Here is a 27,885-nt window from a genome sequence, read left to right as displayed (position 1 = left end):
TGATGTCAGTTTGGTGTGTCAGCACCTTAAAAGACTTCCGGTTTGATCACATTTTGCAGGTCCTGAGAAACGAAGAACTTTGCTCAAAGAAAGGTGTTGATGGTGATGATAACACGCACCACTGTTGTTGTGGGAATGTTGACAAAGTTTCAATGTTTAGTTGTGACAGTAGTGGGCCTGACCCTACCCACTCCTGCTCTGTCCTGTAGTCACTTTCACAGCTGAATGACTCACCATTCATTCAGGTGTGGGGTATAACAGTGACATGCTTTGGGACAAACTTCCCTCTCTGCAGCGTAAAAAGGAACTGTCATAATGTTTTGTACCCATGGAGAAAATAAACCTTAATCCCATTTTATGTTCTACAGATGTATTTGTAGCACATACCTTTGATCTGTACGTGCTGATAATGTTTACCTGGAAGTTTATTTCAATTAGGAGAGACATGTTTTTATGGTAAAAGAATATTTATTAACATGTGAACGAATGAATAAGAATGTGGAAAGTCTTCGGCGATTAGACCCCGTAGAGATGGTTTGATTTAAGGAGAGTGATGAATCCATAGTCGAATAGAGAACCCCCCCGGGGTCTAGACGCTGGTGGTGGTAGAGGTGGTGAAGATGAGATGAGAGGAAGATGGAGAAGTGCCAATGATCTGGATGAGTAGAGGAATGAGCCTTTGTTGAGCTCGTCCTGGACTCTGGATACGATGGCTGGAGGTGACCGGGTTGGAGGAGGGTGTGAAGATTCTGCCTAAAATGATGGCTGACAGCAGCAGAAGAGAGAGCAGATTTAAAATTTTGCAGTGGCATCCTGATTGGCTGAGAGATCCTGGCAAAGTGTGATTGGATAACTAGAGGAGTTACTCCTATAGTCAGCTGATTAGAGGGAGTAGTGGAGAGTGGGATGGAAAAAAATGTGAAAGGGTGAGCACGAGAAAGGTCTTCCTGGTTGAACTTACGCTGAGCTTCATATGCTATCCCTTTTTCATTACAAGAAATAAATAACTTGATAAATCAATTAATATATTTACATTTATGTAAACATCTTCGTGTTTTTCACTTTGATGCTTTTAAGATGCTTTTTTTTCTTTCTACATTTCCCAATAATCTATACAATATACAACACTTTACAATCAACTGAACATGACTGTTTTCTAGAGACTAGGGAAGGGTATTTGATCCATGTAAGCTTTAAGTTGTTAATGTCTGTATGACAATATTACATTTTTATATTGGGTTGGGAAAGGCCCCTATACTGCCCTCATCAGTGGTACCACTGGGAGTGTGTTGGACAACATAGGGAGCCACTGTCAGCAAATTTGTACTGTGATTTGTGCAAGCCTAAACCTCAGAAGAGAGGAAAGGGAAAAGGTTTTTCCAGCAGACAGCCTGTCTCTCAAAACAGCCTGCCGCTAAATATGAGTAAGCCTTCATAAATTGTAAACCGGTGCATAATATTAAAATTCAATCCCTGTACAGTTGCCATGAAGGGCTAAATTAGTTACAGAGACCAAAACAGTTTTTGTACCAGGCTGTAAACATGTTTATTTCTGCTGTTAAGTTGGGCATTTTAACATGGGGGTCTATAGGGATTGACTGGTGCCTGGAGCCAGCCTCAAGTGGCCATCAAAGAACCTCAGTTTATGGTACTTCCTGCCGGCTTTGTTTTTTCAGCCCCAAAGGTTGATGCTTGATGAAAACAAACTCTGCACATAAAATGTTCTGCACAGTGATGGTCAAACATCAGTGGTTTCATTATTTAAACTGTCATCAGTCCCCTTACTCAGTTTCTGATCTTCAGACCTAGTAATAACAGTAACATACAGCCCACTGAGGACCCTGGCAAAAACAGCGAAGATGAGTCTTGATGCATTGTACAAAATATTTGAAGTGCCACTGCAGTCATCTGTAATTTCCAGGAAATCTTTGAAATTGAATTCAGTTAATTTAGGTAAATACAAATGCAATCATCACTTCAACAGTCAACATGGGTCAAATGCATAAATGCCAAAGTCTGACATTCATAAAGATTTGATTTGCTTTTTGCAAATTCTTTGACAATTTTATAACATCTGTTGTTATCATTATAAGAACAAATGTCCTCCACAGAACAGACAATATTCTTGTCAATAAAACTAAACATCAGACTCAGTAACATCAGCGTGATTATCTGTTTGATCACATCTCAGTTCAGGACTCTTCACAACCTCTACACTTCAGTATGAAACTGCAGGGTAGGATTCTTCATCTTTTTCTTGTAGTCTTCATCAAACTCTTCACTCTGGGCCACAGTGAAATGGTTCTTCCAGTCACCAACTCTTCCTGCAGAACCACAGAAAATCAGACAGGTATTTTAGCTGAAGGTGGAGATCTGATTTTTTGTCATGTCACATGCATTTCATTATCCAGTGTACCTTTCCTCATGAAGGAAGATTTTTTGAAATCCATCACTCCGACCGTTGATTGGTTAACCTTGTCATACTCTTTCATTTCATCAAACTGCACTCTTCTGAGAAGCGCTTCCTTCTCCTCAGTTGAAGGAGACAAACCAAGAAAGCAGCAGAGTCTGTTTAGTTCTTGTCCAGTATCCTGGAAGCACAATGATCAAATATTTTCATCACATTATCACCAGCAATGAACTTTGGAAAAGTAATCTGAACAGGGATATGGTGAATCATACAAGCACATGCACAGACAACCCACAATGGCAATTCAACATCAGGCCCAGGGACAGCAGCTGAAAATTAGCTCTAGCTAATGCTGATGCATTTACAGCAAAGTGTAAATGTTGTTGTTGATTAAGGTGTATTATCCCTGCACAAATAAATCAATTAAAAAAAAGAAGAAGAAGAAAAAAAGAAGAATATTACCTTGATCAGATCTTCGTAGAACATGTAGTGGAGATTTGGATAATGCTGTTTCTTCTCCCAAAAGCCGCTCACATGGTCGTACCAGGATCCAAAGACCACTGAAGCCACAGAACAGTAAATGAAAGCACTTGAGGAGTGTGGAGTAAATCTGTGCATCTCTGATACAAACAACAATCTTTTACAGTATTTCATACATACTCTTTCCCTCCATGAATCTCTGGAGGTAGCTGCTCCAGTCTTCAGGCTCTGGGTGAACCATAGTCATGCGTTCAAAATGGAAGTAAGACACCACACTGTCCTTTGCATTGCGGGCCACGTAGACGATCTACACACACAAAAAATGAATAAATGAAAAAAAAAATGTAAAAACCTGTACTTGTAGCTGGAGGTACCCATGCATCAGATGCGTTTCCTCTTGTCCTCATTCAGTCTTTCCTAACTTTGTATAACACAGGTATTTGATTCAGAACAATTTTCAGCTATTAATATTGTACTTAAAAGGCATCTGTGACCTTGCAGTTTTGCTCCCAAAAGGACTTTGGCACAAACTGGACTGGAAGATGAGTCTTGATGATTCGAGGAGAGTGGGTGAGCCTGTCCACTAGTTCTGTTCCTTTTAGCACTGGTGGAGCAGACCCTATTCCTGTACATTAGTAAAACAGTTAACATGTCAGTGAATCCTACAGTGTGGTAAATGTGAGGGACTCTCCCTGGCACACAACCTTTCAAACACAATAGGATTAGTGTGTTTACATGAACATGAATAACCCATCCATGATCAGGTTTTTGGAGTTTTGCAGATTAAAGAAAATTTTGTTTGGGAGTGCTGTGAACACTTTGCACTGTGTCAAATGCACCCAAAGCAGCCAACCAAGTGAGGAAAGGCTGGGGGCATCTTAATTATGTTAATGCACCGCAAAATGAAACATATTACCACAAATAACATTTGAATAGAATAATGGATGCTCAGAAAAGGACGAAAGGACAGAAAGAATACTTCGCTGCAAATCTCCAGGTATGCTCATATGACATCAGAAGACGATGCAAAGTGCTGACCAAGCTCTTAACCAATGGCAGATTGGCCAAAGGGACATTCGGTACGAATTGAGGTGGGCTGGTCACCAAGTGGGCCGGTGTGGACGCCCCGGTGGTCAAAGAAAGAAAGAAAAAAGACTGGTGAATGTCAAGCTAGTTGCTAGCTGTCAGTGCTGCAATGGGCGTCCTGCCCATGTTGTTTGTTTGCTGTGAGATGTTCGGAGGGAACGTAGGTGTCAATTTTATGTTTTGATACTTGAAGGAGGGGATAAGAGCAGCCTCCTCCAATACAAGAGAGGCTCTTGTTTTCTTGAAATCAGTCATTACTTATGGCAGACTAGGCTAGTTTGACCGTTAGTGCTAGCTACTAAGAAAGGAGAAAGACAGGAAACATGAATAAAGCCGGTAAAAAAAAAGAAAGGGTGGCGCATAAACACAAAAATAAAAAAACTTAAAGGAGCTATATGTAAGAAATCTAAAGCAGTCATAAAATCCTCCTAATATGTCACAGAGACTAAGGAATAATGTTAATATAACATACTGATCTCACCGACAACAATAGTACAGCCAGGAAATTTGCATTTAAAAAAAAATTATGGTCTGCAAATCATGTTTATGTTTTGAATTTGTGTTTTGGCCTGTTGCGCCACCCACTGCCGTCTACCAGTCATGCAGTCAGTAGAGTCTCAACATCAGTTAGTTACGACTGAGCTACAATGGATGACGGTGCGACTAAACCCAAACAACCTTGTTATGATTCCCAAAAACGCCAAGACAAAACTCGAGGCAAAGCAAGGGTCTATATAGGACATGCTTTTGAACGGTGGAGACAGTTGAAAGCGGAGAAGAATTTGAAATCGTATGTCGAAGTGGCTACTCTTCTCCTCGACAGGTAAGCTTTAGCCAAAGTTGGCTAACTAGCATCATAGCTAGACGGGGATGGACATTTCAAATACTTTCAACTGTTATTCATTTTTGAACATACATTGTAGGCTGGGCAGGGCAAGGCAGACAATTATACTGTGCATAAAATTAGATGCATTAGGATAGAGTCATATGCGCTTATTTTAAGTTAAATAATAAGCCATTTGTGGCCAATTCATTATTGCATTTATTTTATAGTCTGGAATTAAACGATAACTGTTGATTTTCTTATGCAGTTGATTCTTTTTGGGGCGGCAGTAGCTCAATCCATAGGGACTTGGGTTGGGAACCGGAGGGTCGCCTGTTCAAGTCCCCGTCCGGACCAAAATATGGAGCGTGGACTGGTAGCTGGAGAGATGCCAGCTCACCTCCTGGGCACTGCCGAGGTGCCCCTGAGCAAGGCACCGAACCCCCCAACCGCTGGGCCCACTCTGACATCTCTCCACTTAGTGCATGTATAGGTCCAGTGTGGTGTGTTTGGACCTGTGTGTAATTGACAAACAGAGTGCAAAATTGAATTTCCCCTTGGGGATTAATAAAGTATATAAAAAATAAAATTAAAAAATTCTGAGGACAGCGTTTGTGTAGTGTGTACAAGCATATAGAGGATTATAGGTAGAAATGTGTGGGCAGGTGCATGGGCCGGTGTGTGGTCCAGTGCGCCGGGCTGAATTTGTGTCCCACTATGTCCCTGCTCTTAACTCATTAGTATCACCTGTATTCCACCAAAGCGACTGTCAACAGACTTATTTCACTGGTCGCAAAAAAAATGGAATCATAAAGATGTAGCTTATATGATGCATAGAAGTTGATCTGTGGTAAAAAGTAGACCTAGCACAAGGTAGCAAGCTAGTGTGCAGGAATGTTTGTGTTGCTTGGCAACAGTACTGTCCCAGTCCAGCTGCTGAACTATTTGTGCTGGCGGAGCCAAATGAATTATTAAATAAACAAACGAATCATAACCTGTTTCTGCATTTTACTGTTGATAAATTGTGCTTGTAGAACTATGTTAATAAGGCAATATTACATAAGAGGGAGTGCTGTTTTATTGTCTATCAGCATGGCTGTGATTTGGTCGCAAATCACACGCATGCATCATAGCATCATAAGAGTCAGCTAGTTTAGTCAAGTGGTTCTTTACATAGCGGTTGGGACCCTCCAAATGGTAGAAGAAACTGAGTTCTGATGCACAAATCTGTATTATAATACATACACTGAAAAATATGTTGTGCTCTTGCTTTTTTCTTTTTGAAGGTGGGGAGAGTAGTAACGCAAGAGAAACTCCAGTAAGCAACTTGCAGGTAAGATATTTCTTTAAATATTTCATAAATTATTATTAAATAATAAACTATTACTTAATCAGTACTGGTTAAAGGTTAGTCATTATGTCGTCTCCCTCCTTCCTTGATGATAAGTACCTTTTTGTTTTATGAGGTTCATAACAGTACATTGTACCAAGCAGTTGTTGGCTCATTAGTTTTTATGATTCACTTGCACTAAGAATCACAAAAATGCAGAAAAATAAGTCTTTGAAGTAAATTCTCCTGGTGGGGACCCTCAGACCCCCCTACTACAAAAAAGTGGCCTGACTGGGGTTATTTTGCGCAATATTTCCTGGCCTGTGTGATTTTCCTGGATATGCTCGCTAGAGTTCTCCAAAAGAAAATACTGTTGCATGTGTACAACTTATCCCAGTTATTCCCAGTCCCAGTCTGTGCAAATAGACTGCAGTAATCGGTAACAGGCTTACTCATAATTTATATGTAATTGGAAATATGAATAACCCGATTTCTCTGTGCTCATGTAAACACTATTTCCTGAATATGATCAGAACTGGGAAAAGCCTCATAAATGGCTTATTCATGTTCATGTAAACGTAGTCAGTGACATGGTATTTATGCAAACATCTTAGTTGACTGATTTAAGCTGAAGGCTGAGAACAATGGCATAAAAATGTTCACATATTCTTAAATATGATTCAACCTGGCACACGTGGCATGCAGATCTCCAAGGGAATCACTTTTGCAAAGAGACGAATAGATGTTGGGCCAGCATGCAGCAGGTCAAGGATGTAGGCGACCCAGGTGTTTCCTAAAAGGGAGATGGCAGAAAAAAAGATATTATAAATTATTTACAATTAATTCTACAAATAACTAGAAAAGTGCACTCAGTAGAATGTAGATGTCTGCAAGAGGGCTTTGTTCTGGCTGCTATGCTGCCGCAGGAACTGATTGTGGCCATTCTGCACCTAATGTAACTGTCCCTCCTGGCTCATTGTAGTCAAAATGGTGGCAAAGATAACAAAAACTGGTGGGTTTTTTCATCTCCTATCATTCCTAAGAGTGCTTTCACACCTAACTTGTTTGGTTAGGTTAAAACAAATTCGGGTCTGTATGCATAAGTATGGTTCGTTTGGGCTGGTGTGAATGCGGTCAATAGTATCCAGGTACAGACCAAAAAACCGAACCGAGACAGCTTGAAAAGGCGGGTCTTAGTCCGCTTCCAAATGAACTCTGATGCTATTTGTTTGTGGTGTGAACGAAAACAAACCAACCACAGGATTTTATGATAGCAGATATGTGATGTCAACATGATTTCAACAGCTAGACCAATAATAAATTCATCTGCTGATCGTGAAATCTGTTTGCGATCTCATAATTTATCCTGATAAAGGCCATGTGTATCCCAGAACCTATTTATGCTAATTTATACATGTAACCACAGTAACACATATACACATCAGTGAGGGTACTTTCCCTGATTAAAAAGCTGGTCAAACTGTCTTGATTCTATCCAACTCCGTGTACTTTGTCTGTTCATGAAGTCCATTAAAAAGTGTGTGACAGTGATCCCACAGTATCAAACTCCGAATCATTACTGCACAAGACTTCTTCTTTTCTCCTTCTTTTTTTAACACCAAAACTATCCAATCGACACATTTCCTGTCATCCAGTAGAACTTCATGTTTACTCCTCTGCCAAAACTTAAATACAATAATGTATTGAGTGAGGCACCCTAATTTTATCGGATGTAACACAGTAAGGTATGGAATTAACCTGCAGATGCTCCAGTTCAAAAATGAAACTGATCTTATCTATGGATGTTAGGTTTTGATCCACAACAAAGGCCAAACTGCAGTCTACAAGAGACTAGGAAAGCCATCTTGTTTTTAGCAGAGACAATTTCCGGTATTGCCTTTTGTTGTATGGTTTTGCTACGTGACTGTGTTGAGGACTGAATACATTTCTTAATAAATCTATAGCTATATGTGTTGCAGGAGTACAAAAGTCCATACACACATCTATTCCAGAGCTACAGTATTATGGGGTGCCGTTTGTAAAGTGTCTCACGCTGAAAATAACATCAACATTTTGCCACATTTAGCTTCAAACAATGTTTAAAAAAGTATTGTGATTTTTTTAGCGTCACCTTTTACCACATTTACAGCAATATTTGTTAACTTAGAAATATATTAAATAGTTAAATCTAAATATTAAATGTGGCACCTAAATGTTACATGTTAAATCTAAATATTAAATCTAAATCTAAATGCTAAATCTTAATCTAAATATTAAATCTAAATCTAAATCTAAATGTTAAATCTAAATATTAAATCTAAATCTAAATGCTAAATCTAAATCTAAATATTAAATCTAAATCTAAATCTAAATGTTAAATCTAAATGCTAAATATAAATATAAATGTTAAATCTAAATCTAAATCTAAATGTTAAATCTAAATGTTTTGGGTGAAACTAAATATTTAGCTAATATGCAAATTCACACTGCCGGTCACCGGAAGTACCAAAATAAAAGCTCGAGATGGTCAGACTGTTTATAGAATCAAATAACGAATTAAAACCAACTTATCGGGGGAAATGGACACTTGAACATACATTAGCGTGATAATAACTACCTAAAATAACAAGAAACGTGTTTGGAGAAATTTTATTTGATGTGTACTTTGAGCTGTTAGTGTCCCTTCTGAGGGAATCACCTTGTTGTTTACAAATACTTCCAGGTAGAAAACCAGCGGAGTTTAGCAACATATATATATGCACATCTCACGTTTTTCACGTCACTGTATCACCGTTTAGACTAATCTGGTGTTTGTAAAGCCTATAAACACTATGACTGAACAAACATTACTATCACGGTCTGAAATTAATAACATGGTTATCGTAGATTAGCGAGGCTAACTGTTAGCTGTTAGCCCCGTTAGCGGTGTCTGTAATGACTCACTAACTCTAAACGGTCCGTGAAGAAAATATTTTTTCCAGCGGATGTCTTAGTTACAACATGATTGAGCTAACTGGAGTAGTTTCATATCGTATCCGACAACGGGAGACATTTAACAGATGACGCCCTGATAGCTGCTGCTGCGCCACTGGTGCTGTCTAGACATCGTGATTTCCCAAAACTGAATAAATACCCCATCGCAACCCAAAACTGCTTTGCTAGCTCAATCATGTTGTAACTAAGACATCCGCTGGAAAAAGATATTTTTTTCACGGACCGTTTAAGAGTTAATGAGTCATTACAGACACTGCTAACGGGGCTAAGAACTGACGGTTGTTAGCTTAGTTTAGGTTGTTAATACCGACGAAGGGACACTAACAACTCAAAGTACACGTCAAATACAATTTCTCCAAACACGTTTCTTGTTATTTTAGGTAGTTATTATCACGCTAATGTATGTTCCATCTCGAGCTTTTATTTTGGTACTTCCGGTGACCGGCAGTGTGAATTTGCATATTAGCTAAATATTTAGTTTCACCCAAAACATTTAGATTTTACATTTAGATTTATTAGCATTTAGATTTAACATTTAGATTTAGATTTAGATTTAATATTTAGAGTTAACATTTAGATTTAGATTTAGATTTAATATTTAGAGTTAACATTTAGATTTAGATTTAGATTTAGCATTTAGATTTAGATTTAATATTTAGAGTTAACATTTAGATTTAGATTTAGAGTTAACATTTAGATTTAGATTTAGATTTAGCATTTAGATTTAGATTTAATATTTAGATTTAACTATTTAATATATTTCTAAGTTAACAAATATTGCTGTAAATGTGGTAAAAGGTGACATTAAAAAAATCACAATACTTTTTAAAACATTGTTTGAAGCTAAATGTGGCAAAATGTTGATGTTATTTTCAGCGTGAGACACTTTACAAACGGCACCCCATACAGTATAAAGCAAAGCACATCTTGTTAATGTTAACAGACTGACCTGCTTTGGGGTATGATGTAATAAGTATATCATCTGGCCTGGCCTGAAAGTTTTCAAAGTTCTCCCAGTTGTCTGTATAATAGTGCGTCAACCAGATTCCTTGAAAGTCAAACAGTTCTGGTCGAGAAATCGCATCCATCTTTAAAAAAGAGAGAAAATTCACAAATCTCAGTACACATTTAGAGATTTGTTTTTTTTTTACACATTTACACATCTGATTATGCACACACACAGATAAAAAACAGTTTCAAAAGTCTCCACACACATTTGCTAAATTGCAAAAAATTAGGTTAATTTTGCTAATACATACTTTTACTTAAGTACTGTTGTACTGTTGTGCTTGTAGTGGAATATTTTCACTGTGTGGTATTGCTACTTATACTTAAGCAAAGGATCTTAATACTTCTTCCACTACAGACAAAAAGTCTTTTTACACGTTAGCTACATGTTACAAGTTAAGAAATTATTAAACCTCACTGGAAAGTGAGCATTTTGTTAAACAGCACACTATGATGATAAAATTATCTGGAGACATACCTTGTTGCTCTTTCCTGGTTGTTTTTTTCCTTTTATCCGAGCTTATTTGTGTCAATGGTAAATCTTTAACAGTCCTCCCATCTGATGACAAATTAATCTGTTCAGCACATGAACACAAGCTGAGTTCTAGATGTGATTTGAGTGGCACTCACTCACTTTTGGCTTTTATGGGTCCATAGTCTCCCAGACCTGTATCTTTGAACCACCCACTAGTTGAGACTTCCTGTCTGTCCTGGTCATTTGATCCCTGTGTAGTCAATAGGGCCATTTAGTGAAGACTCTGAGTTTGATATAATAAGCTGGCCAAAAGAGGATATAGAGGCCACTGTTTCAGTCCAGAACCCTGAGACTGTACATTAAGGACTGGTGAGCATCAGAGCCACTGTCTGGGACGAAACAACCAAGATCCAGGAATGCATCAGGAAGATGGCCCCGAGTGAATACCTCAAGCAGCAACAAGTCCATGCACGGTGTGTACCACCGACAGATTGAAGAAGTGGCTTTGAATCACACCAGTCCTCTGCCCTCCTTGTTTCACTTATTGTACAGTCTCAGGGTGCTAGACTTGGGATGAAGGTACTGGTGAAGGAGGATGTCGAGTGACCAGGACAGACTGGAAAGTCTGATCTGAAAATTGGCCAAAACATTAAAACCACCGACAGCTGAAATGAATAACATTCAGTTGATCATCTTGTTACAATGTAGTGTTCTGCTTGGAAACCTTGGGTCCTGGCATTCATCTGAATTCACCTGCTCCACCCACCCAAACACCATTTCAGACCAAGTACTCCCCCTCCACAACTGCAGTGCCCCCACCACTACCACCACCACCACCAGGACAATCCACCATGTGACACTGCAAAAAAAAAAAAAAAAAAAAGAAAAGAAAAACGGTTTAGGAATGGCCTGAGGAAAATGACAAAGAGCTTGAGGTGTCAAGGTGTCTTAAAGGGATTACTTCTGTATGTGTCTATACTTTGTTTTTTAGGAACATCTTGCACAGTATACTTTTAAATGTAGGTATAGGGAAACAAGATGAACTATTCACAATAAAAGCGCCAGACATACACACTGCACCACTCTGAATGTGCACAAACTTAAGCAAATTTTGAAGAAAGAAGAATTTTTGCGTTCAGGGTAAAAATACACAGACTATGACAGAATATGTCACTTTTAACAGAAATCTGTAGATGGAGCTCTAGTATCTATGGATAGGTGAATTCTTAATGTAAGAATTTTTGTAGGTGCCTAGTGGCAAGTACCTGTAGTGTAAAAGTTTGTGCTTAGTAAATCAAGTAATAAAGTTAAGATATCTAAGTGATTGGGAAACAAAAAAGAGCCATATAATCATGTACAAGGCATTATAAAAGCTTTGAATCTGTATTAGATACTGTCGAGGTCAATTATTCCTTTGATCATTCACTCCTTTGAATCTGTTGTCAAGGTCATTTACTGAAAGAACACACCATGTCCTGTTTAATGATGAAACACATAATCAGGTGCTGTAACTAGCACACACTTGCTCACATATTGTACTCCAAGGTTTTATTTGCATGAAACTAGAAACACTGTGGGCCGTGTAGAAGTCCCTGGAATTCACATCTTGCATGAAACTAGACGCATTGTGGACTGTATAGAGAGTCCCCAGAATGCACATATTTTTAAAAAATAGAGCGAGAATGGAACCGAACCTAAGGGAAGGAATTTTGGGAAATTCCAGGCTACATCACACCATTAAAAACGGGCCCAATCAGAATTGGACACATAGAAGTTCTCCACCAATAAAATTGGGTTCGAGTAGGAAGGATTAGCAAAAAAGGGTGGAGACTCGTCTGGATCTCCACCAGCATATAAGCTAGGCTGAACGCAGTTCTTTAGCCACACTCCGGAGTCTGGCTCACTAAGTTGTATGTGTTAAAGCCTGTCGACACATTAAACTTGATTGCATCGGACCTTGCCTGTTTCCAGTGCTTCTTTAAGTATTTGCGAGCAGAGCCTAAGATATCAAATCGACATTTGAAGACAACTAACAAGAGACAAGAAGTTCAAGGTCGGGAGCCTACAGGCCCACTTCCAGGCACCCGATTCTTTGACACTTCAAGTGGTGAGGAGCCAGCCAGGAGAGAAGGGCGTGTTGGAGCCGGAGACCGGGGGCACTGGGCTGTACGCCGGACACACAGGTGGCCACCAAACTAAGGTAAGCAGAGCCTTTTTTCTGCCTAAACCGGGTGTGTCTGGGGTGCAGTGCTGGAGCCGCCCGGGTCGAAGGTATTTGACATTGTTCCTCCTCTAAAGAACCTAGTTATGATGAATTAATCAGTTGAATTGCTAAAAGAGATCTAAATTGGCTGAATTATCAGGAGCATTATTGAGTCACAACTAACATCACTGGGAAACGGCTAGGTCTGGTGTAGCGCATGAGATCTTGGCGCGGAAGAGTGAATGTGTGTGTGAATGAAAGGAAAATAAGCAACAAAAGTAGATAAGATAGTTAAAGTATTTAAAGTACTGAGAAAACAGAGAAAATAAAGAAGTAAAACCGGTAAAAGAGTAAGAGATAAAAGCATAGCCGTGGTTACCGCTATTGACTTGACCAACGGACCCTTTAAATCTGTGAAGGCAGGGTCGTTAAATCAACCAATAGGCTGCTCGGGCGGTATGCAGAGATAAAAAAGAGTCAGAGGTACTCAAAAGCATATACGTGGTTACCACTGCCGAAACTTGCCAACGCTCCCTTTAGCCTGTAGGGGCGGGGGTGTTGATGCCAGCCGGCAGGTTTGCGCGGACGGAATGCTGGAAGTAAATCCGCGGATACCGCTGTTGGCTTGCCTAGCACACCCTGAGTGGGTGTGTCTAGGGGAGACACCAGGACTGCAATAGGCGGTTTAATCTTAAGAGATAAAAGGCCTTAAAAAAGCTTCTGTGGATACCGCTGTTTTGAGGAAAGTGACCTCCCAGCCAAGAAGGAGGGGGAGTCACCGTAGACAAAACGGGACTGAACGGACAGAGCTTAAGACGTTGCAACCAAAGAGAAAAAGAGAAAAAGACAAAAAATAAGTCAAAAAAGTTAACAGATCGATCAAAAAGTGTAAAAATCTGACTGTAAGCTGTAAGCTTGTTGTACATACATTATAGTATATCTAGAAGTTAGGTGTGTAAAAACAGTATAGTGTTGTAAATACAGTAAAGTGTTAAAAATATAGCTGTAAAAAGACTGACAAATCATTGGGAGACTGACTTGACAGAGAGTACGAAGGGAGGAGGTGAGGACTGCAGCCAACACAGAGTGGGGAATGCAGCCAACAGTTGTGAGCTCACACAAAAACAGAGCTTTGTTATAATTTGACATTTTGGTTCTGATCTTTAGTGGGTTAAAGGTCATTACAAGAAAACAGACAATCTAGGGTTTGTATGTTTTGTCATAATCTGGTATCTGTGTTTGTTTTGTGAAATCTGTTTTAAAGTTGTTATATGAGGTAGTTATTAACAGTGTCTCAGTGAAACAAAACCAGACAATGGCAACCTGGCGTCAACAAATTGTCTGGGGACTGGAAAGCTAACGGTACCAACGAAAAGTCCACATGTTTCACTGATTGAACCAGTTGCTCGGGTGAACTCCATACAAACTGGTTGGCTGTTAAGGGGAGAATAAAAACGACATATCTGTTATTTTAATTTAATTTTGAAGATAAATAAAATAAGCGATAAGTACAGCTTAAAATAAGTAATTATAGCTTATATGAATAGGTTTATAATAAATAAAATAAGTGAATAAAGACAGGTTGAGATCAAACTGTTCAGAGCTGGGTGGAATAGAGCCAGCAGAAAAGAAATTAAATTAATAAATCAATCTGTTGCAGTAGGGAGGTGAGCACTGAGAGGGAGAAACAGTGAGGATCTAAAAATAGATGAATGAGGGAGAAATCATTGAAGATGAGATCTGGGGAGAAGAACACTGTTTAACTGAGGGCCCGATAGAATACGGGGGAATAAGAACACATTTCTGGATAGAAAGGACTTATTACAATAGCAAGGGGGTTGAGCACGAGCAAAGCGAGCAAAAAAATCAAACAAAAGCTCTGGCAAATCACCAAATTTGTAAATTTGAAAAAAGTAAAAGAACTGTTTCCAGGTGCCCCATGGGAAGCGCTTTTGCGCAGATTGTGGAATCCTTCCTCATTACTATTGCAATACTTGTGTGAAAACTATGAAGGCGCCAGTAGCCTCACTGCCTCTGCAACAGATAAGAATACAAAGTACAACAGGAGAGATTTATCATCCGGCTGCAGATCACTGTAGTGCCCGGAAAAATTAAGTGGGAGACAGGAAAATTTGGGTGCATAGTTCAAGTTCCACAGGAGGACGGGTCACATAAATTAGAGTATAACCCAATTAGAGGAACACGATACAAAACTGCCATAACTGTAGGGAAAATAGTGGTGCTGATACGTACTACAGAAACAGATAGACAGCCAGAAATCTCTAGAAATAGTGAGGCAAAGCAAGGCTTCATGGGAGCCGAACAGGGTAAAATGGAAAAAGGGGTTTTGACCCCCATAGAGGTAGTGATAAGACAACATCCAACTCGAGCTAAAAGAATCAAAACAAGAGAACATCAGGAAGACATCGTTGGCCTCTGGATGGTACCTTCAATCTGGCATGCTGTGATGAGGTAGAATCAGAACTAAGACACATTGAGGCTCGCGATACTAAGGCCAGTTACGCGTTAAAGAACAAGCGAGCAAAAGAAAGAGAGGTATTGGGATGGTTCAAACAAACAGGGACAAAAATGATGGTGCAATTGGAGGAAAAAGGAAAAGAACAGACAACAGAGCAGGTGACGCCCACAACCCCTACAGAGCCCACAGCACCGCCCCTGCCCACACCACCACCGCCCCCATACCCACAAGAGCCTACACAACCAATAATGGGACAATATCCGTTGTTGGAAGACATAGAACTAGGGGACCAAGTGGGAGGGACGTTCACAGTAACCCTGAACAAACACATTAAAAAGGAGCCCAAACGGAGAAAGTCATCAACCCCGAGCCCAGCTGCCGATGGAGAAACCTCTCCTCTCAGACACAGAAAGTACTGATGGTTTGATAGCTGATGAAGAAGATGAAGAAGCTGAGGCCCCAGAGATAGACAGATATCGAACACCTCGCAACAGGAGAGTTAGTGGTGGTGCCTGGACCGCAGATATGGAACTAACAGGACTTATCAGCCAAGAGGAAGCTCCTCCCATTGAAGAAGAGGTCCCACCCACGAAACGACGTAAAGATCAGAGGCACAAACAATTAAAGGTAAAGAATACTAAGCCCCACTACTCAAGCTGTCACGACCTCCCTGTTGAGGAGATCAGGCACCCACAAAAGACGAAACAGGAGCGGCTGCTGAGATGCCAGAGCACCCCAGGCATGAACATAATAATAGAAAAAGAGCTGCAGCGCCTCAGAGAGGAATGGCTTAGGCAAAGAGCTACCCCCAGCCCACCACCTGGCTCACTCAACGAGGTGAGTGCCATGCAGGTCGACAGAAGTAGCCAGAGTCCCAAGGTTGAGAGTGGTCATGAGGACATGGTGCGACAAATGCAGGAAATGATTAATAGAACTAACGAAAAATTGGACCAAATGTCCCAGGAAATAGAGACCTTGGAGGAGGAAATTAAGCAACCTCAAGGCCCGACACAAGAACAACAAAGACCTAATGCCAAACCCACAAAAGAACACATCACTATACGACTCCAAGGCACAATGGAGACAGACAAGGGGCGAACAGAAGAAATACCAGATATAGACACTGACCTGGCGCCACATAATACCACAGTGCACAGCGGCAGTCTGAGTCCAGAAGGTATGACACTAAGAAATGGGAGAGTCATAAAGGTACTCAAAGAGAATGAAGACAGTGAGGGGTCCAGCATGTACCCTATAATAACAAAGACCAGTGGCAGAAAACAATACGAACCGTGGCCATTCATGGACATGATAGGTCTGGCAGAGCGCCTACCAATACTCACAGATGGTGCTGATAAATGGATATTGGCCCTAGAAGAAACCACAGCCGGCATACGGTTGGCGGTGGGGGACATCAAAGCCATCCTCATGTACGTGGCAGGAAAACAAAACACCAAGGAGATATTTACAGACGCTGGGCTGAGTGCTGCCTATGGAACCAACATCAATGATGGAGTGGAATTTGGAGGCTATTGACCTCGCGTGTGGGAACAGCTGAGAAAACATTACCCAGCAAAAAGAGATCCATCCAAGCTGGAAGGAGAAACCCTGGGGGAGGATGAATGTCCTTCAAAATTCTTACACAATTTCCAAAAAAGATGGAAGGAAGAGACGGGAGAGGCATGGAATGCCAACAAGACCACTCAGAGCCTCTTTAAAATGATGGTGAAAAAGGCCATGCCTGAAGAGGTACAGCGACGCCTAGAGGGAGTGGTAGGATTGATGAAGATGGAATGGCCACTGTTTACAGAGCACATCGTTCATCATGTAGAGCTCTACAAGAAAGACAAAAAGAAAAAAGAGGAAGATGATAAACAATTGGCTAACAAACTAACTCAGTTACAACTGGGAGAGTTAAGCAAACTGGTGAAAAAAGAGAAAGAGAAAGCCAAGGTTCAAGCCCCCATGGTAATGGCAACCCAAGCAACCCCACAGAATGGCCAGTCTCAAGCTCCTCCACAGCCAACCCTGGCTGACTCCAACACAACAGGTAATGACACTGCTGTTAATGCCACACACCACCATCATTACTATCAACACAGATGCCAAGAGGTGGTGGCGGTCAACGACCCCCCAGAGGGCGGGGCCGAGGAGGAAACCGTGGATGGAGAGGGGGCAGAAACTACACACCAGGCAACCAGCAGGGATATCAGGAACAATTCAATCAGCAACCAGGACCACCTCACATGGGTGCAAACTATCCAATCAGGCTCCACCTGATGGTCTCTGTTGGGGGTGTGGACAGTCAGGCCACATACGAGCTCAATGCCCCAGCAATCCATGGGAAGGTCCAGCACAAAACTGGCCCAACATGGAACAGCCACGCCCTTGGTAGGGATGCCCAGAGGAGCCTGAGGGGGAACTGATGTTACCAGCTATATCATTGCAATCACATGATGAACCAATCATACCTGTTGTCATCCAGGACCGTGAGTATGCTTTCATGGTAGACACTGGTGCTACATATTCATGCATTGGAAAAGAAGGCTCAAGGATCCCCCTCTCCACATCATCGATAAAAACAATAGGCTTCTCTGGGAAATCACAAATCATACCATTAACAGAGCCTGTTCCAATGCTCATTGCAGGCAAGGTCATCTGCGCTCCTTTGCTGTATTCAGCCTCCACCCCAGTAAATTTATTGGGGAGAGACATTTTGTGTCCCTTGAAGGCTAAGATCATGTGCACCCAAGATGGGCTGTATTTGGACTTCCCTGATGATCCCCCACAAGGCATGATGTCCCAGCTTCCCCAGACTGCACCAGAAAAACAACAGGCCCTAGTTTATTGGCTCCAGTTGTCACCTACAGAGTCACATCTCAAACAGAAATGGGCTGAATGGGAGACATGGATTCGCATGCACTATGACACAGCACACACCCCCACTCTGCCACTGCACTGCACGCTCATGTATGACAAAGATCAGACTCACGTAGATTACCAAGAGTGCTGGGATGCTGCAATTAACAAAAAACCATGTCTGATCACAAGTGAGGACATATTTTTGGGGCCGGAGGGTGTAGCGGCTGTTCACCTTCCGGAAGAATTATCAGGGTGGTTTCAGATACCAAACTCCACACCACATGTTACATTGTTGGTGGCAGGAAATTGTGAGTCTCATCATCTTGGTCCTATGGTTAAACGTGCTCTGCAGGTGCAAGAGTGGACGCCTACACAAAACAAATACATTTACGTTTCCAAAGATAAACAGTTCATCAGGATCTCACTCAAAGTAGGTGATGAGGCAGTAGCACACAAGGTAGCGGTAGAGGTAACCACGCCCACACAAATGGCAATCACTACAGAACATGAAGAAATGCTAAACCAAGTTCCACCACAGTTGTGGACAGCCCACAAAACAGATGTAGGTTTAATAAAATCAGCTCAACCAGTCCACATTAAGTTAAAACCACATGTTAACTTACAATATCAAAAACAGTATCCTCTCAAGCAGCATGCCATTGATGGCATCAGAACAACAATTAAGCGGTTGGTAGAAGCAGGGGTATTGGTTGAGACTAGAAGTCCTTGTAACACGCCTATCTTCCCCATAAGAAAACCAAATTCCACAGACTACCGTTTGGTCCACGATTTACGAGCTGTAAACGCGGTAATAGACAGGAAGTACCACATGTTCCAGACCCACATACGTTGCTATCAAATATCCCACCAAACACCCAGTGGTACACAGTCATTGATTTGTGCTCAGCCTTTTTCAGTGTACCACTACATCCAGATTCTCAATATCTTTTTGCCTTCACATATGAAGGCCGACAATTTACTTACAAGCGCTTGCCACAGGGTCTATCGGAGTCGCCGTCACTATTTAACCGCGCTTTGACGCAGGATCTGGCTAGTCTGAATGTATCCAGCACTGTGTTACAGTATGTTGATGATTTGCTTATCTGTAGTACAACCAAAGAGCAATGTGAAAAAGACTCCATTGCTGTACTCACAGCCTTGGCAGAGGGCAGACATAAGGTTAGCAAAAACAAACTGCAATTCTGCCAACAGTCAGTAGAGTATTTGGGGAGAAAATTATCTGGGGACAAACGGCTTATTGCACCCTCACAACTGGAAGCAGTAATCCAGGCCCCTCAACCGCAGACGGTTGGCCAAATGTTGTCTTTTCTGGGTATGACAGGTTACAGCAGACCTTGGATTTGTGACTATGCTATAAAAACTGCTCCCCTCAGGGCTCTGATTAGGGCAGCAGGACAAACAAATAATGCAGCACAGTTGCAGTGGACAGAGGAGGCGAAGGAAGCGTTCCAAATATTAAAGAGTGACATGCAATCCGCCCCCGCGTTGGGAACGCCTAATTATGCTAAACCTTTTCACCTCTATGTTCCAGAGAAGTCTGGATTTGCGTGTGCTGTCCTGATGCAAGACACACCCACAGGTAAACAACCACTAGCCTATTACAGCACCAAACTTGACAACATAGAAGCTGGTTTGCCACCCTGCTACCAGGGACTGGCAGCAGCTGCTTTTGCCTTTCAGAAAGCATCATCGCTGACCATGGGACATCCTGTGATGCTATACACTTCTCACCAAATTCATGCGTTATTGACAAGTCCACGTTTTGTTTTAACGCAAGCCAGACGCACGGGCTATGAAGTTGTTTTGTCAGCCCCTGAACTTAACATACAGCGTTGCACCATCGTTAATCCCGCCACAAAACTGATGTTGCCCATAGAAGGTGCACCACACAATTGCATTCATGAAACAGAGAACTTTATGCGTGCTAGGGAAGACTTACATAACCAACCAATTCCTGCAGATCTCACACTGTTTGTTGACGGCTCTTGTTTTCGCGATGGCACCGGAAGTCATGCAGGATATGGTATTGTTCAACTCAATAACACTGACCAAAGCTTTGTAACACTGCAATCTTGTAGCCTCGCTCAGCCTTGCTCAGCTCAACTCGCAGAGATAAAAGCCTTGACAGCAGCGTGTCAATTGGCAAAGGGAAAATCACTAAATGTTTACACAGACTCAGCATATGCCTATGGTGTATGCCATGTTCATGCCAACATCTGGAAACAAAGAGGATTTCGCAGAGCAGACGGCACTCCAGTAACCCATGGAGCTGCCATACTTGACCTTTTAGAAGCCATGTCGCTTCCCAAAGCTCTAGCTGTAATTAAATGTCCAGCCCACCAAAAAACTGACACATTGATAGCAAAAGGTAATAACCTTGCAGATGAAGCAGCCAAACGAGTGGCAATAGGCACGGTAATGGCACCTATACTTACCATACAAGACTGCGAGTCACTCACTTCCTTGCCCTCGCTTAAAGTTGCCCAGGATAGAGTAGACGAAGCTGGAAAACATTTGTGGATAAAAAGGGGAGCTATAAAGAACACGCGACCAGGGCCGCTGCATGAAGTTTGGCTAGATGCCCATGGCGCTTTGTACTACCCACCTTATTATTGAGACACGCCATAATTGGGGCGCATGGTAGCGACCATTGCGCAAGGGGGAGATAGTCAGAAACTACAAGCAGTATGGTGGTCACCATTTATGGCAGCTACAGTGGATAGGGTATTAAATGAATGTGATATCTGTGCACAACACAACATCAGGAAAGTTTTTTCAGCTCCATTGGCACACATACCACTCCCAGACGGTCCCTTTAGACACATCATGTTAGACTATATAGACATGGGACCACAGTCAAGAGCTAGGGAATGAGATACGTTTTGGTGGTCATATGTAGATTCAGTAGATGGGTGGAAGCAAAAGCTACAGCAAGATCAGACCACAGAACAGTTGTAAAATTCTTGTGCCAAGAGGTATTCCCAAGATTTGGGATGCCTGATACCATATCATCAGATAACGGTAGCCATTTTGTGTCTAACGTCATGCAAGAGACATTGAAACAACTAGGATCAAACAAAAATTTGGCTGCGTGTACCATCCCCAATCACAGGGAGCTGTAGAAAGGGCAAATGGTATTCTGAAAACCAAAATAGCTAAAATAGTAGCAGATAGTGGAAATAAACTTAACTGGGTGGATGCTTTACCGCTTGCACTAATGTCTATGCGTTCACAAGCTAGCAGAGTCACGCATCTAACACCGCATGAAATGCTTACGGGCCGGCCCATGCCGCTACCTTACTTAAGAGGTCCCCATGAGGGACCGTTCCTAGAACAATTACAAGGTGAAATGTTTGAATACTTACAAAGTCTAACACGTATCCACAGGGCTGTGTTCCAGCAGGTGAAGGGTGCCACTGAGAACAGAGGGGTCGACATCCCCAGAGAACTCCAAAGAATACGCCCGGGAGAGCTGGTATACGTCAAGGTGTTCAAAAGGAAGTGGGACCAGCCACGAAGGGAAGGTCCATACAAGGTGATACTTGCCACACCAACTGCCTTGAAAGTTGAAGGTAAGGACGTTTGGTTCCACCTTAACCACTGCTGCAGAGCTAACCCACAAGTCCCAGAGAGACCACCCATACCCCGGCCTAGAACCAGGCAGAGAGCAGCTTCCCCAGAAAGTGATCAACCAGAAGGGGATGGCGACGCCTCCCCACAGGAACAGGGGACAAGGAGGTCAGCACGCGTTGCATGAAGACGCAGGGCAGAGGCAGCCCAGGGAGATGGCAGCAGTCCAGCCCAGAGTGAGAGCAGCGGGTCACTACAGGAGAGGGTATCAACAGTGGCAGGGAGCTCATCAGAAAGGAGCTCCTCAACCGCCAGGACTGACAGCCAATCTCAACCTCATGAGTCACCATCTGCTAGAGATAGGGAAGATCATGAGAGGACAAGTACAGAGAGAGAGGTGGCTGCAGAGGCAGAAGGACAGGAGAGAGAGGGAACAGAGGCAGAGGGAGAAGAAGGAGAAGAAAGCCTTAGCTCAGAACCAGGCGAGAGCAGAGCCACAGAAACAGGTTCAGACTCAGATTCAGACTCAAACTCAGGAGACACAGACACAAGGGGATCAGAACCAGGAGAAGGAACATCCTCCCAGCAAACAGGAAGGTTTGAATAGCAGGAGAGGAGGAGCTAATGTGGGAGTGATAGGTGCAATACTACTAACCCTATTACTCATCCTAAAAGTGAGGCAGAGTGCAGGAACAGAACTGAACAATCAGCATCAGATACAGATAAGCAAATGCCTAATGGCAGTAGGAACCATGGCTGCAAAACAAGGACAGATACCACATAGGGAGATGATACAACTAACCTACTACAAATCACATGCTTATGACGACATCTTGGTGGAGGGTCCAGGAAATATCAGGTTGCATGGTCAATCTATAAGTTCACACTGTACTGCGGAGGGAAAGGTGACAGCAAGAGTTATGTGTGACATGAGAGGCTGCACTGATATAGACACAGGGCATAGTGTATCTACAAAAGTAGCTCGCCAGTGGCTCCAATTGAAACCACCGTCCCAGAGAAAGCCAAGAGACGTGGTGATGCAGAGGGTAGAACTAATTAGAACCACCACTTGGAAGTACAACCTCTTTTATCAATGGCTAGAATACTCTGCCAAACAGGTAACTAACATCACGTGTATAGCATGCCATAGAAGGAAAGGCCTACCAGGGGTCAGACCACTCCCAAACATAGATAAATGCTGGGAACATAAGACGTGTTTTACTGCCTGTGTTATGTGGATGGCAGCGGGACGAGAAAGGTGGTCCAACACGACTGCAATTTGTCCTGGAACCTTTAACAATGCTTCTGACCAGTTCCAGCAGGAGTTTCACATGCCCCCAGTAGTACATTTGGCACCAGATCTTGTATTTCCATTTTGTGTGGCACGGGGAAATAATATAGAACATTGGCTAACTAATGCTACTTTTGCTAACTCCTCCCAAGAAGCAGAGAGGTTGATCCAGTGTAGATATGAGGAGATTGTAGGGAATGTATCCTCGACAGCGGGTACAACGCAGCTTACAGGGGTACAGAAGGTGTGTAACACGACCCAAGAAGCTAAAATTCAGTGTCATCAGGTGGTGAATGGTGGAAATGATTCGTATGTGATGGGATGTCATTATAATGATACCACTTGGATTTTAACATTCAATTTAACTAATGGTACAACACCACTGGCAGACATATTTTGGATGTGTGAAAAAGATCTACAGGTAAAAGTTGTGCTGCCAGCAAATTAGACAGGAATCTGTACCCCACTAATGTTAACAGGCCAACTTGCAATGATGACCGTAAATAATAGCTTAAGCAACAGTACTAACACTCGGTCTCGTAGATCAACCAGCACTCAAACGCACTCTTGGCAGGAGGATGCTAGTGTGTACATTACATGGGATCCGGTGCCACAAGGGATTCCCACAGATCAACAGGCTATATCAGAAGCATGGACAGTGTCAGGTAGAGCATTGGGCTCCTGGCCACTATGGGGAGCCGCGGCCAATGCCCAGTATACGGCTCGTAACAGCCGCTGGGTAAATTATTTATGGTATAACCAGCAAAGATTTGTGAATTGGACTATAGAAGCCTTACAAGGTGTAAGCGAACAGTTACATACCACATCCTTAATGACGGTGCAGAACAGGCTCGTTATCGAGACTATGCTCGCTGAAGATCAAGGGGTCTGTGATGTGATAGGAGAACATTGTTGTACCGTCATCCCTATGCACACAGGAGAAGATGGCAATTTAACCCGAGCCCTACAAAACATACGCCTTACTTGCAAGACCAACATGTGCAGAATTCTAATTGGAACACTAAGATCTCCTCAATTTGGAGCTGGCTATCAACTTTATCCCCAGGAAAGATTTTATACACGGTGGGAATGTTGTTGGGATTTGTTGTTTTGGCTCTTCTTGTAATAGCCTGTTGCATTCTTCCCCTAGTGCAATTCCTCATCAAAAGAGCGATGACAAGCGTCGCAGGACAATTTATTATAATAGATCATGGTTCTCGTCCCAAGACAATCACAGATTTGTATGAAGACATGAGTGGCTCTGAAGGGAAAGACTTTAAGAATTTCAACCAAAGCACAGAGCTGAATGAGGGAAATCAGTATGCAATAATGATGTCAAACAATGTACAGGGACAGAGGAAGAATATGAGGAAATAATGTAGAACACAGAGGTCTTGCTGTCACCAACCCTACTAACACTTAATCACTAAATGTAGTAAATTTGCTTGCATGGCTTGTGTACACAATCACATGTTGAAGGGACAGACACAGTACTAACAGGAAAAGGAAAGCACACTAAAGATGTCCTTTACAAATTTTAAGATAGATATAAACCATGGCTGAGCCTTGGAGAACCCCGCACCCGTACCAACAGAACCCAGAGGACCAGCCAGTGTTCCAATATCAGCAGCAGGTGCCAAGCGTGATGGGACCTCCTCGTCCACCTCCACCACCCTACCCCGTGGGCAGTCGCCAGGTGTCCCTTTGCAACCCCAATGAAGGTGTCCAGACGGGCGGACGACGCAGCTCCAACCCCTACACGATGACGTCGGCACAGGTCTACACCGCAGTCTTGGGCGATCCACCACCAGCATACACACTTCATCAACTGCTGTCATCACCAATAGCCCCCAGCCACGCTGATAGTTCCCAAGAAATTTCCCATCCAGCAATAGACGCCTCCATCAGGGGAGGCCAGGCCCCAGTTGACCCCATTCCATAAAACCCTTATCCACAATATCCCCCGTCACAGTATATGCAGAGAGCCATGGAAGATCAAGGGCCTACCACCTCACGAGCGGGCACTGAAGAGGTTCAGACACCCACCTCCCCACAAGTGCCAGGACAGAGTGGATATCTTTCTTGCCAGAACCGTGTGTGTGATGACCCCTCATCAACAACGGACGATGATGCTGAGTCACTGAGTTACTCACCTACTACTCCTGAACCCACCCCAGAACCAGCCAAATGGCAAAAGAATGAAAGGGGCAGACCAATAGGCCCCACACCAATACAACCCTTGCAGTCCTACACACGTCAAAGGCTGAAGGATGAGTATGGAGTGGTCCCAGAATTCATTGAAGCCCACCTAAGGCTGTTGCCTGAGGGAAGGGCCAAAACCAAGCGAGATCGTGAAATGGAAAATATACTGCGTTCCCAGCTTCACTCTGTTCCCCAAGGGCCTTACCGTATGTTGGTGCGCAGTCTTCCCCTCCCACTGCATATGAAACTGCGCAGACTTCGCCGTGAGACCTATGCAATCAGGAAGGGTGAGAATCATACCCTAATCTGGCAATATCACCTGCACGCCAACAACGAGCTGTTGCGGTTGCGCACCCAGCTCAAGGAAATGACCCAGTTCAGAGACACCCTCCTGGAGGAGCTCTCTGTGCTGAGAGGAAATATGGCGACCCAGCAACTCCTAAGTCACCAGGACTGATATGGACATGACAAAGTAACAATCATGTATGATGATGTCATAATACTCATTGACACGCGATTTGTGTGCAAATCAATAAGCTGTGATTTATGCCTACTCCTTAATAAGAAGACACATGTCGTATGTTATTCATTAATGAAGAGATGTGTGACAAAATGATGATTGATGAAATATGATCTATGAGTTAGAGCTGTTGATAATCACTGGAAAATGATTCATGTGTGGTAATAGTTAATCTTAATCAATAGTTATGGGACTATGTAGCCCCAAAGGGGGGAATGTAGTGTAAAAGTTTGTGCTTAGTAAATCAAGTAATAAAGTTAAGATATCTAAGTGATTGGGAAACAAAAAAGAGCCATATAATCATGTACAAGGCATTATAAAAGCTTTGAATCTGTATTAGATACTGTCGAGGTCATTTACTCCTTTGATCATTCACTCCTTTGAATCTGTTGTCAAGGTCATTTACTGAAAGAACACACCATGTCCTGTTTTATGATGAAACACATAATCAGGTGCTGTAACTAGCACACACTTGCTGACATATTGTACTCCAAGGTTTTATTTGCATGAAACTAGAAACACTGTGGGCCGTGTAGAAGTCCCTGGAATTCACATCTTGCATGAAACTAGACGCATTGTGGACTGTATAGAGAGTCCCCAGAATGCACATATTTTTAAAAAATAGAGCGAGAATGGAAAAGAACCTAAGGGAAGGAATTTTGGGAAATTCCAGGCTACATCACACCATTAAAAACGGGCCCAATCAGAATTGGACACAAAGAAGTTCTCCACCAATAGAATTGGGTTCGAGTAGGAAGGATTAGCAAAAAAGGTGGAGACTTGTCTGGATCTCCACCAGCATATAAGCTAGGGTTCTGAACGCAGTTCGTTAGCCACACTCCGGAGTCTGGCTCACTAAGTTGTATGTGTTAAAGCCTGTCGACACATTAAACTTGATTGCATCGGACCTTGCCGGTTTCCAGTGCTTCTTTAAGTATTTGCGAGCAGAGCCTAAGATATCAAATCGACATTTGAAGACAACTAACAAGAGACAAGAAGTTCAAGGTCGGGAGCCTACAGGCCCACTTCCAGGCACCCGATTCTTTGACACTTCATACCTCCTGGGTATTTTAGAGGAAAGGAGAAATGATTTATAACAAAAATGTTTTTGTAAGTACTGGGTACCTATGGTGTACAGTGCTAGAGCTGATTTCCAAAGCTAAAGACAGATTTCTCCAATTGTTCTTCTTCCAAATCATACAAATTAGAGGACATACTGTAGGCATAATAAATGTCTGGAGTGTGGGGTGTTGGTGGCTTAGTGGTAGAGCAGGCGCCCCATGTACAAGGCTGTTGCCGCAGCGGCCCGGGTTCGAGTCCAGCCCGTGGCACTTTGCTGCATGTCACTCCCTCTCTCTCCCCCCTTCACACTCACCTGTCCTGTCAATTAAAGGCTAAAATGCCCAGAAAAATATCTTTAAAAAAAAAAAAAAATCTGGAGTGTCAGTGGAGGTTGCCTGCCAAAAGCACAGCTGTAAGAAATTATTGTCTGAACTGCCTTGAGCAAAGGGCAGAAGCATTTGTTTTTATTGTACTTCATCCATTATGTTTTGGAAGCACATCACAGCTGTGAAATACATTATACTGTAATTTATGAGGCCATTATTGTAGTGGAGCTATTTGCAAATGTGAGCAAAGAGTTATGTAAGAGTTCCTCAATTTGCATGTACAACATGAGATTTGTGAATGTCTACAGGAATCTGTACACTTGTAGCTGTTGTGAAAACAATCAGATCATCACTGTCCTGTGGGTTATATCCTATAGTGAGTTTTCTAGTGGCTGGACCTTTAATAGTGTTGGTTGGTAGCAGACCAGCTCAGACAAACTGACAAGAAGCGGAGTTCAGGTCAGAGTATACAACCAGAATCAGTAGGGAGGACAATGAACTCTTCGCCACGGTCATTTGGGGTCCATGTCATTGGTCCGACAGCCCATTGGTCCGACAGTCCGCTGTGCTGAACGGCTCCCGGCGGGCGTATTTCTACCTTGACTGTGCGCCGCGACCAGCTCTGGGTCAGCTGGGAAAGGCTTGAGGTGAAGCAGGCTCACAGCTTATTTGTTTGTCACTTTCTTTTTCATTTTAACCCACACCATGATCTTTTCCTGACCCTAACCAAGTGGTTTTTGTGC

General features: G+C 42.6%; 1 protein-coding gene across 2 annotated transcripts; it reads right to left on the bottom strand.

The window, feature by feature from the left end:
* Nucleotides 1-436: 436 nt before the first annotated feature.
* Nucleotides 437-26,234, bottom strand: LOC125891082 (cytosolic sulfotransferase 3-like). 2 transcript variants are annotated; one of them, XM_049580037.1, is made up of 9 exons: nucleotides 25,440-26,234; nucleotides 10,073-10,211; nucleotides 6,815-6,922; nucleotides 3,385-3,515; nucleotides 3,071-3,197; nucleotides 2,873-2,970; nucleotides 2,417-2,591; nucleotides 2,210-2,324; nucleotides 437-765 (listed from the first exon to the last, which is right to left on the bottom strand). In XM_049580037.1, exons 1-8 carry the CDS (start codon nucleotides 25,530-25,532, stop codon nucleotides 2,212-2,214), a joined length of 984 nt encoding a protein of 327 aa, XP_049435994.1. In that variant the 5' UTR covers nucleotides 25,533-26,234; the 3' UTR covers nucleotides 437-765; nucleotides 2,210-2,211. The 2 variants fall into 2 exon arrangements, with proteins under 2 accessions (XP_049435994.1, XP_049435995.1); XM_049580038.1 differs by lacking the exons at nucleotides 437-765; nucleotides 25,440-26,234 and adding an exon at nucleotides 10,610-11,354 and having other exon boundaries at nucleotides 783-2,324.
* Between the last annotated feature and the right edge of the window lie 1,651 nt (nucleotides 26,235-27,885).

The sequence above is a fragment of the Epinephelus fuscoguttatus genome, linkage group LG7 (genome assembly GCF_011397635.1).
Source record: "Epinephelus fuscoguttatus linkage group LG7, E.fuscoguttatus.final_Chr_v1".
Lineage (NCBI taxonomy): Eukaryota > Metazoa > Chordata > Actinopteri > Perciformes > Serranidae > Epinephelus > Epinephelus fuscoguttatus.
The sequence above is the reverse complement of the archived record's forward strand: the minus strand, read 5'-3'. Positions and strand labels throughout refer to the sequence as shown.

Excerpts from the sequence above, each read along its gene's own strand:
- LOC125891082 (XM_049580037.1), bottom strand. The coding sequence starts at position 25,532 with ATGATTCTCACCCTTCCTGATTGCATAGGTCTCACGGCGAAGTCTGCG. Across the intron at positions 3,516-6,814 it reads CTGCATGCCACGTGTGCCAG|GAATAGGGTCTGCTCCACCA; the intron begins GTTGAATCATAT and ends ACTAATGTACAG. Across the intron at positions 3,198-3,384 it reads TTTGGGAGCAAAACTGCAAG|ATCGTCTACGTGGCCCGCAA; the intron begins GTCACAGATGCC and ends TTGTGTGTGTAG.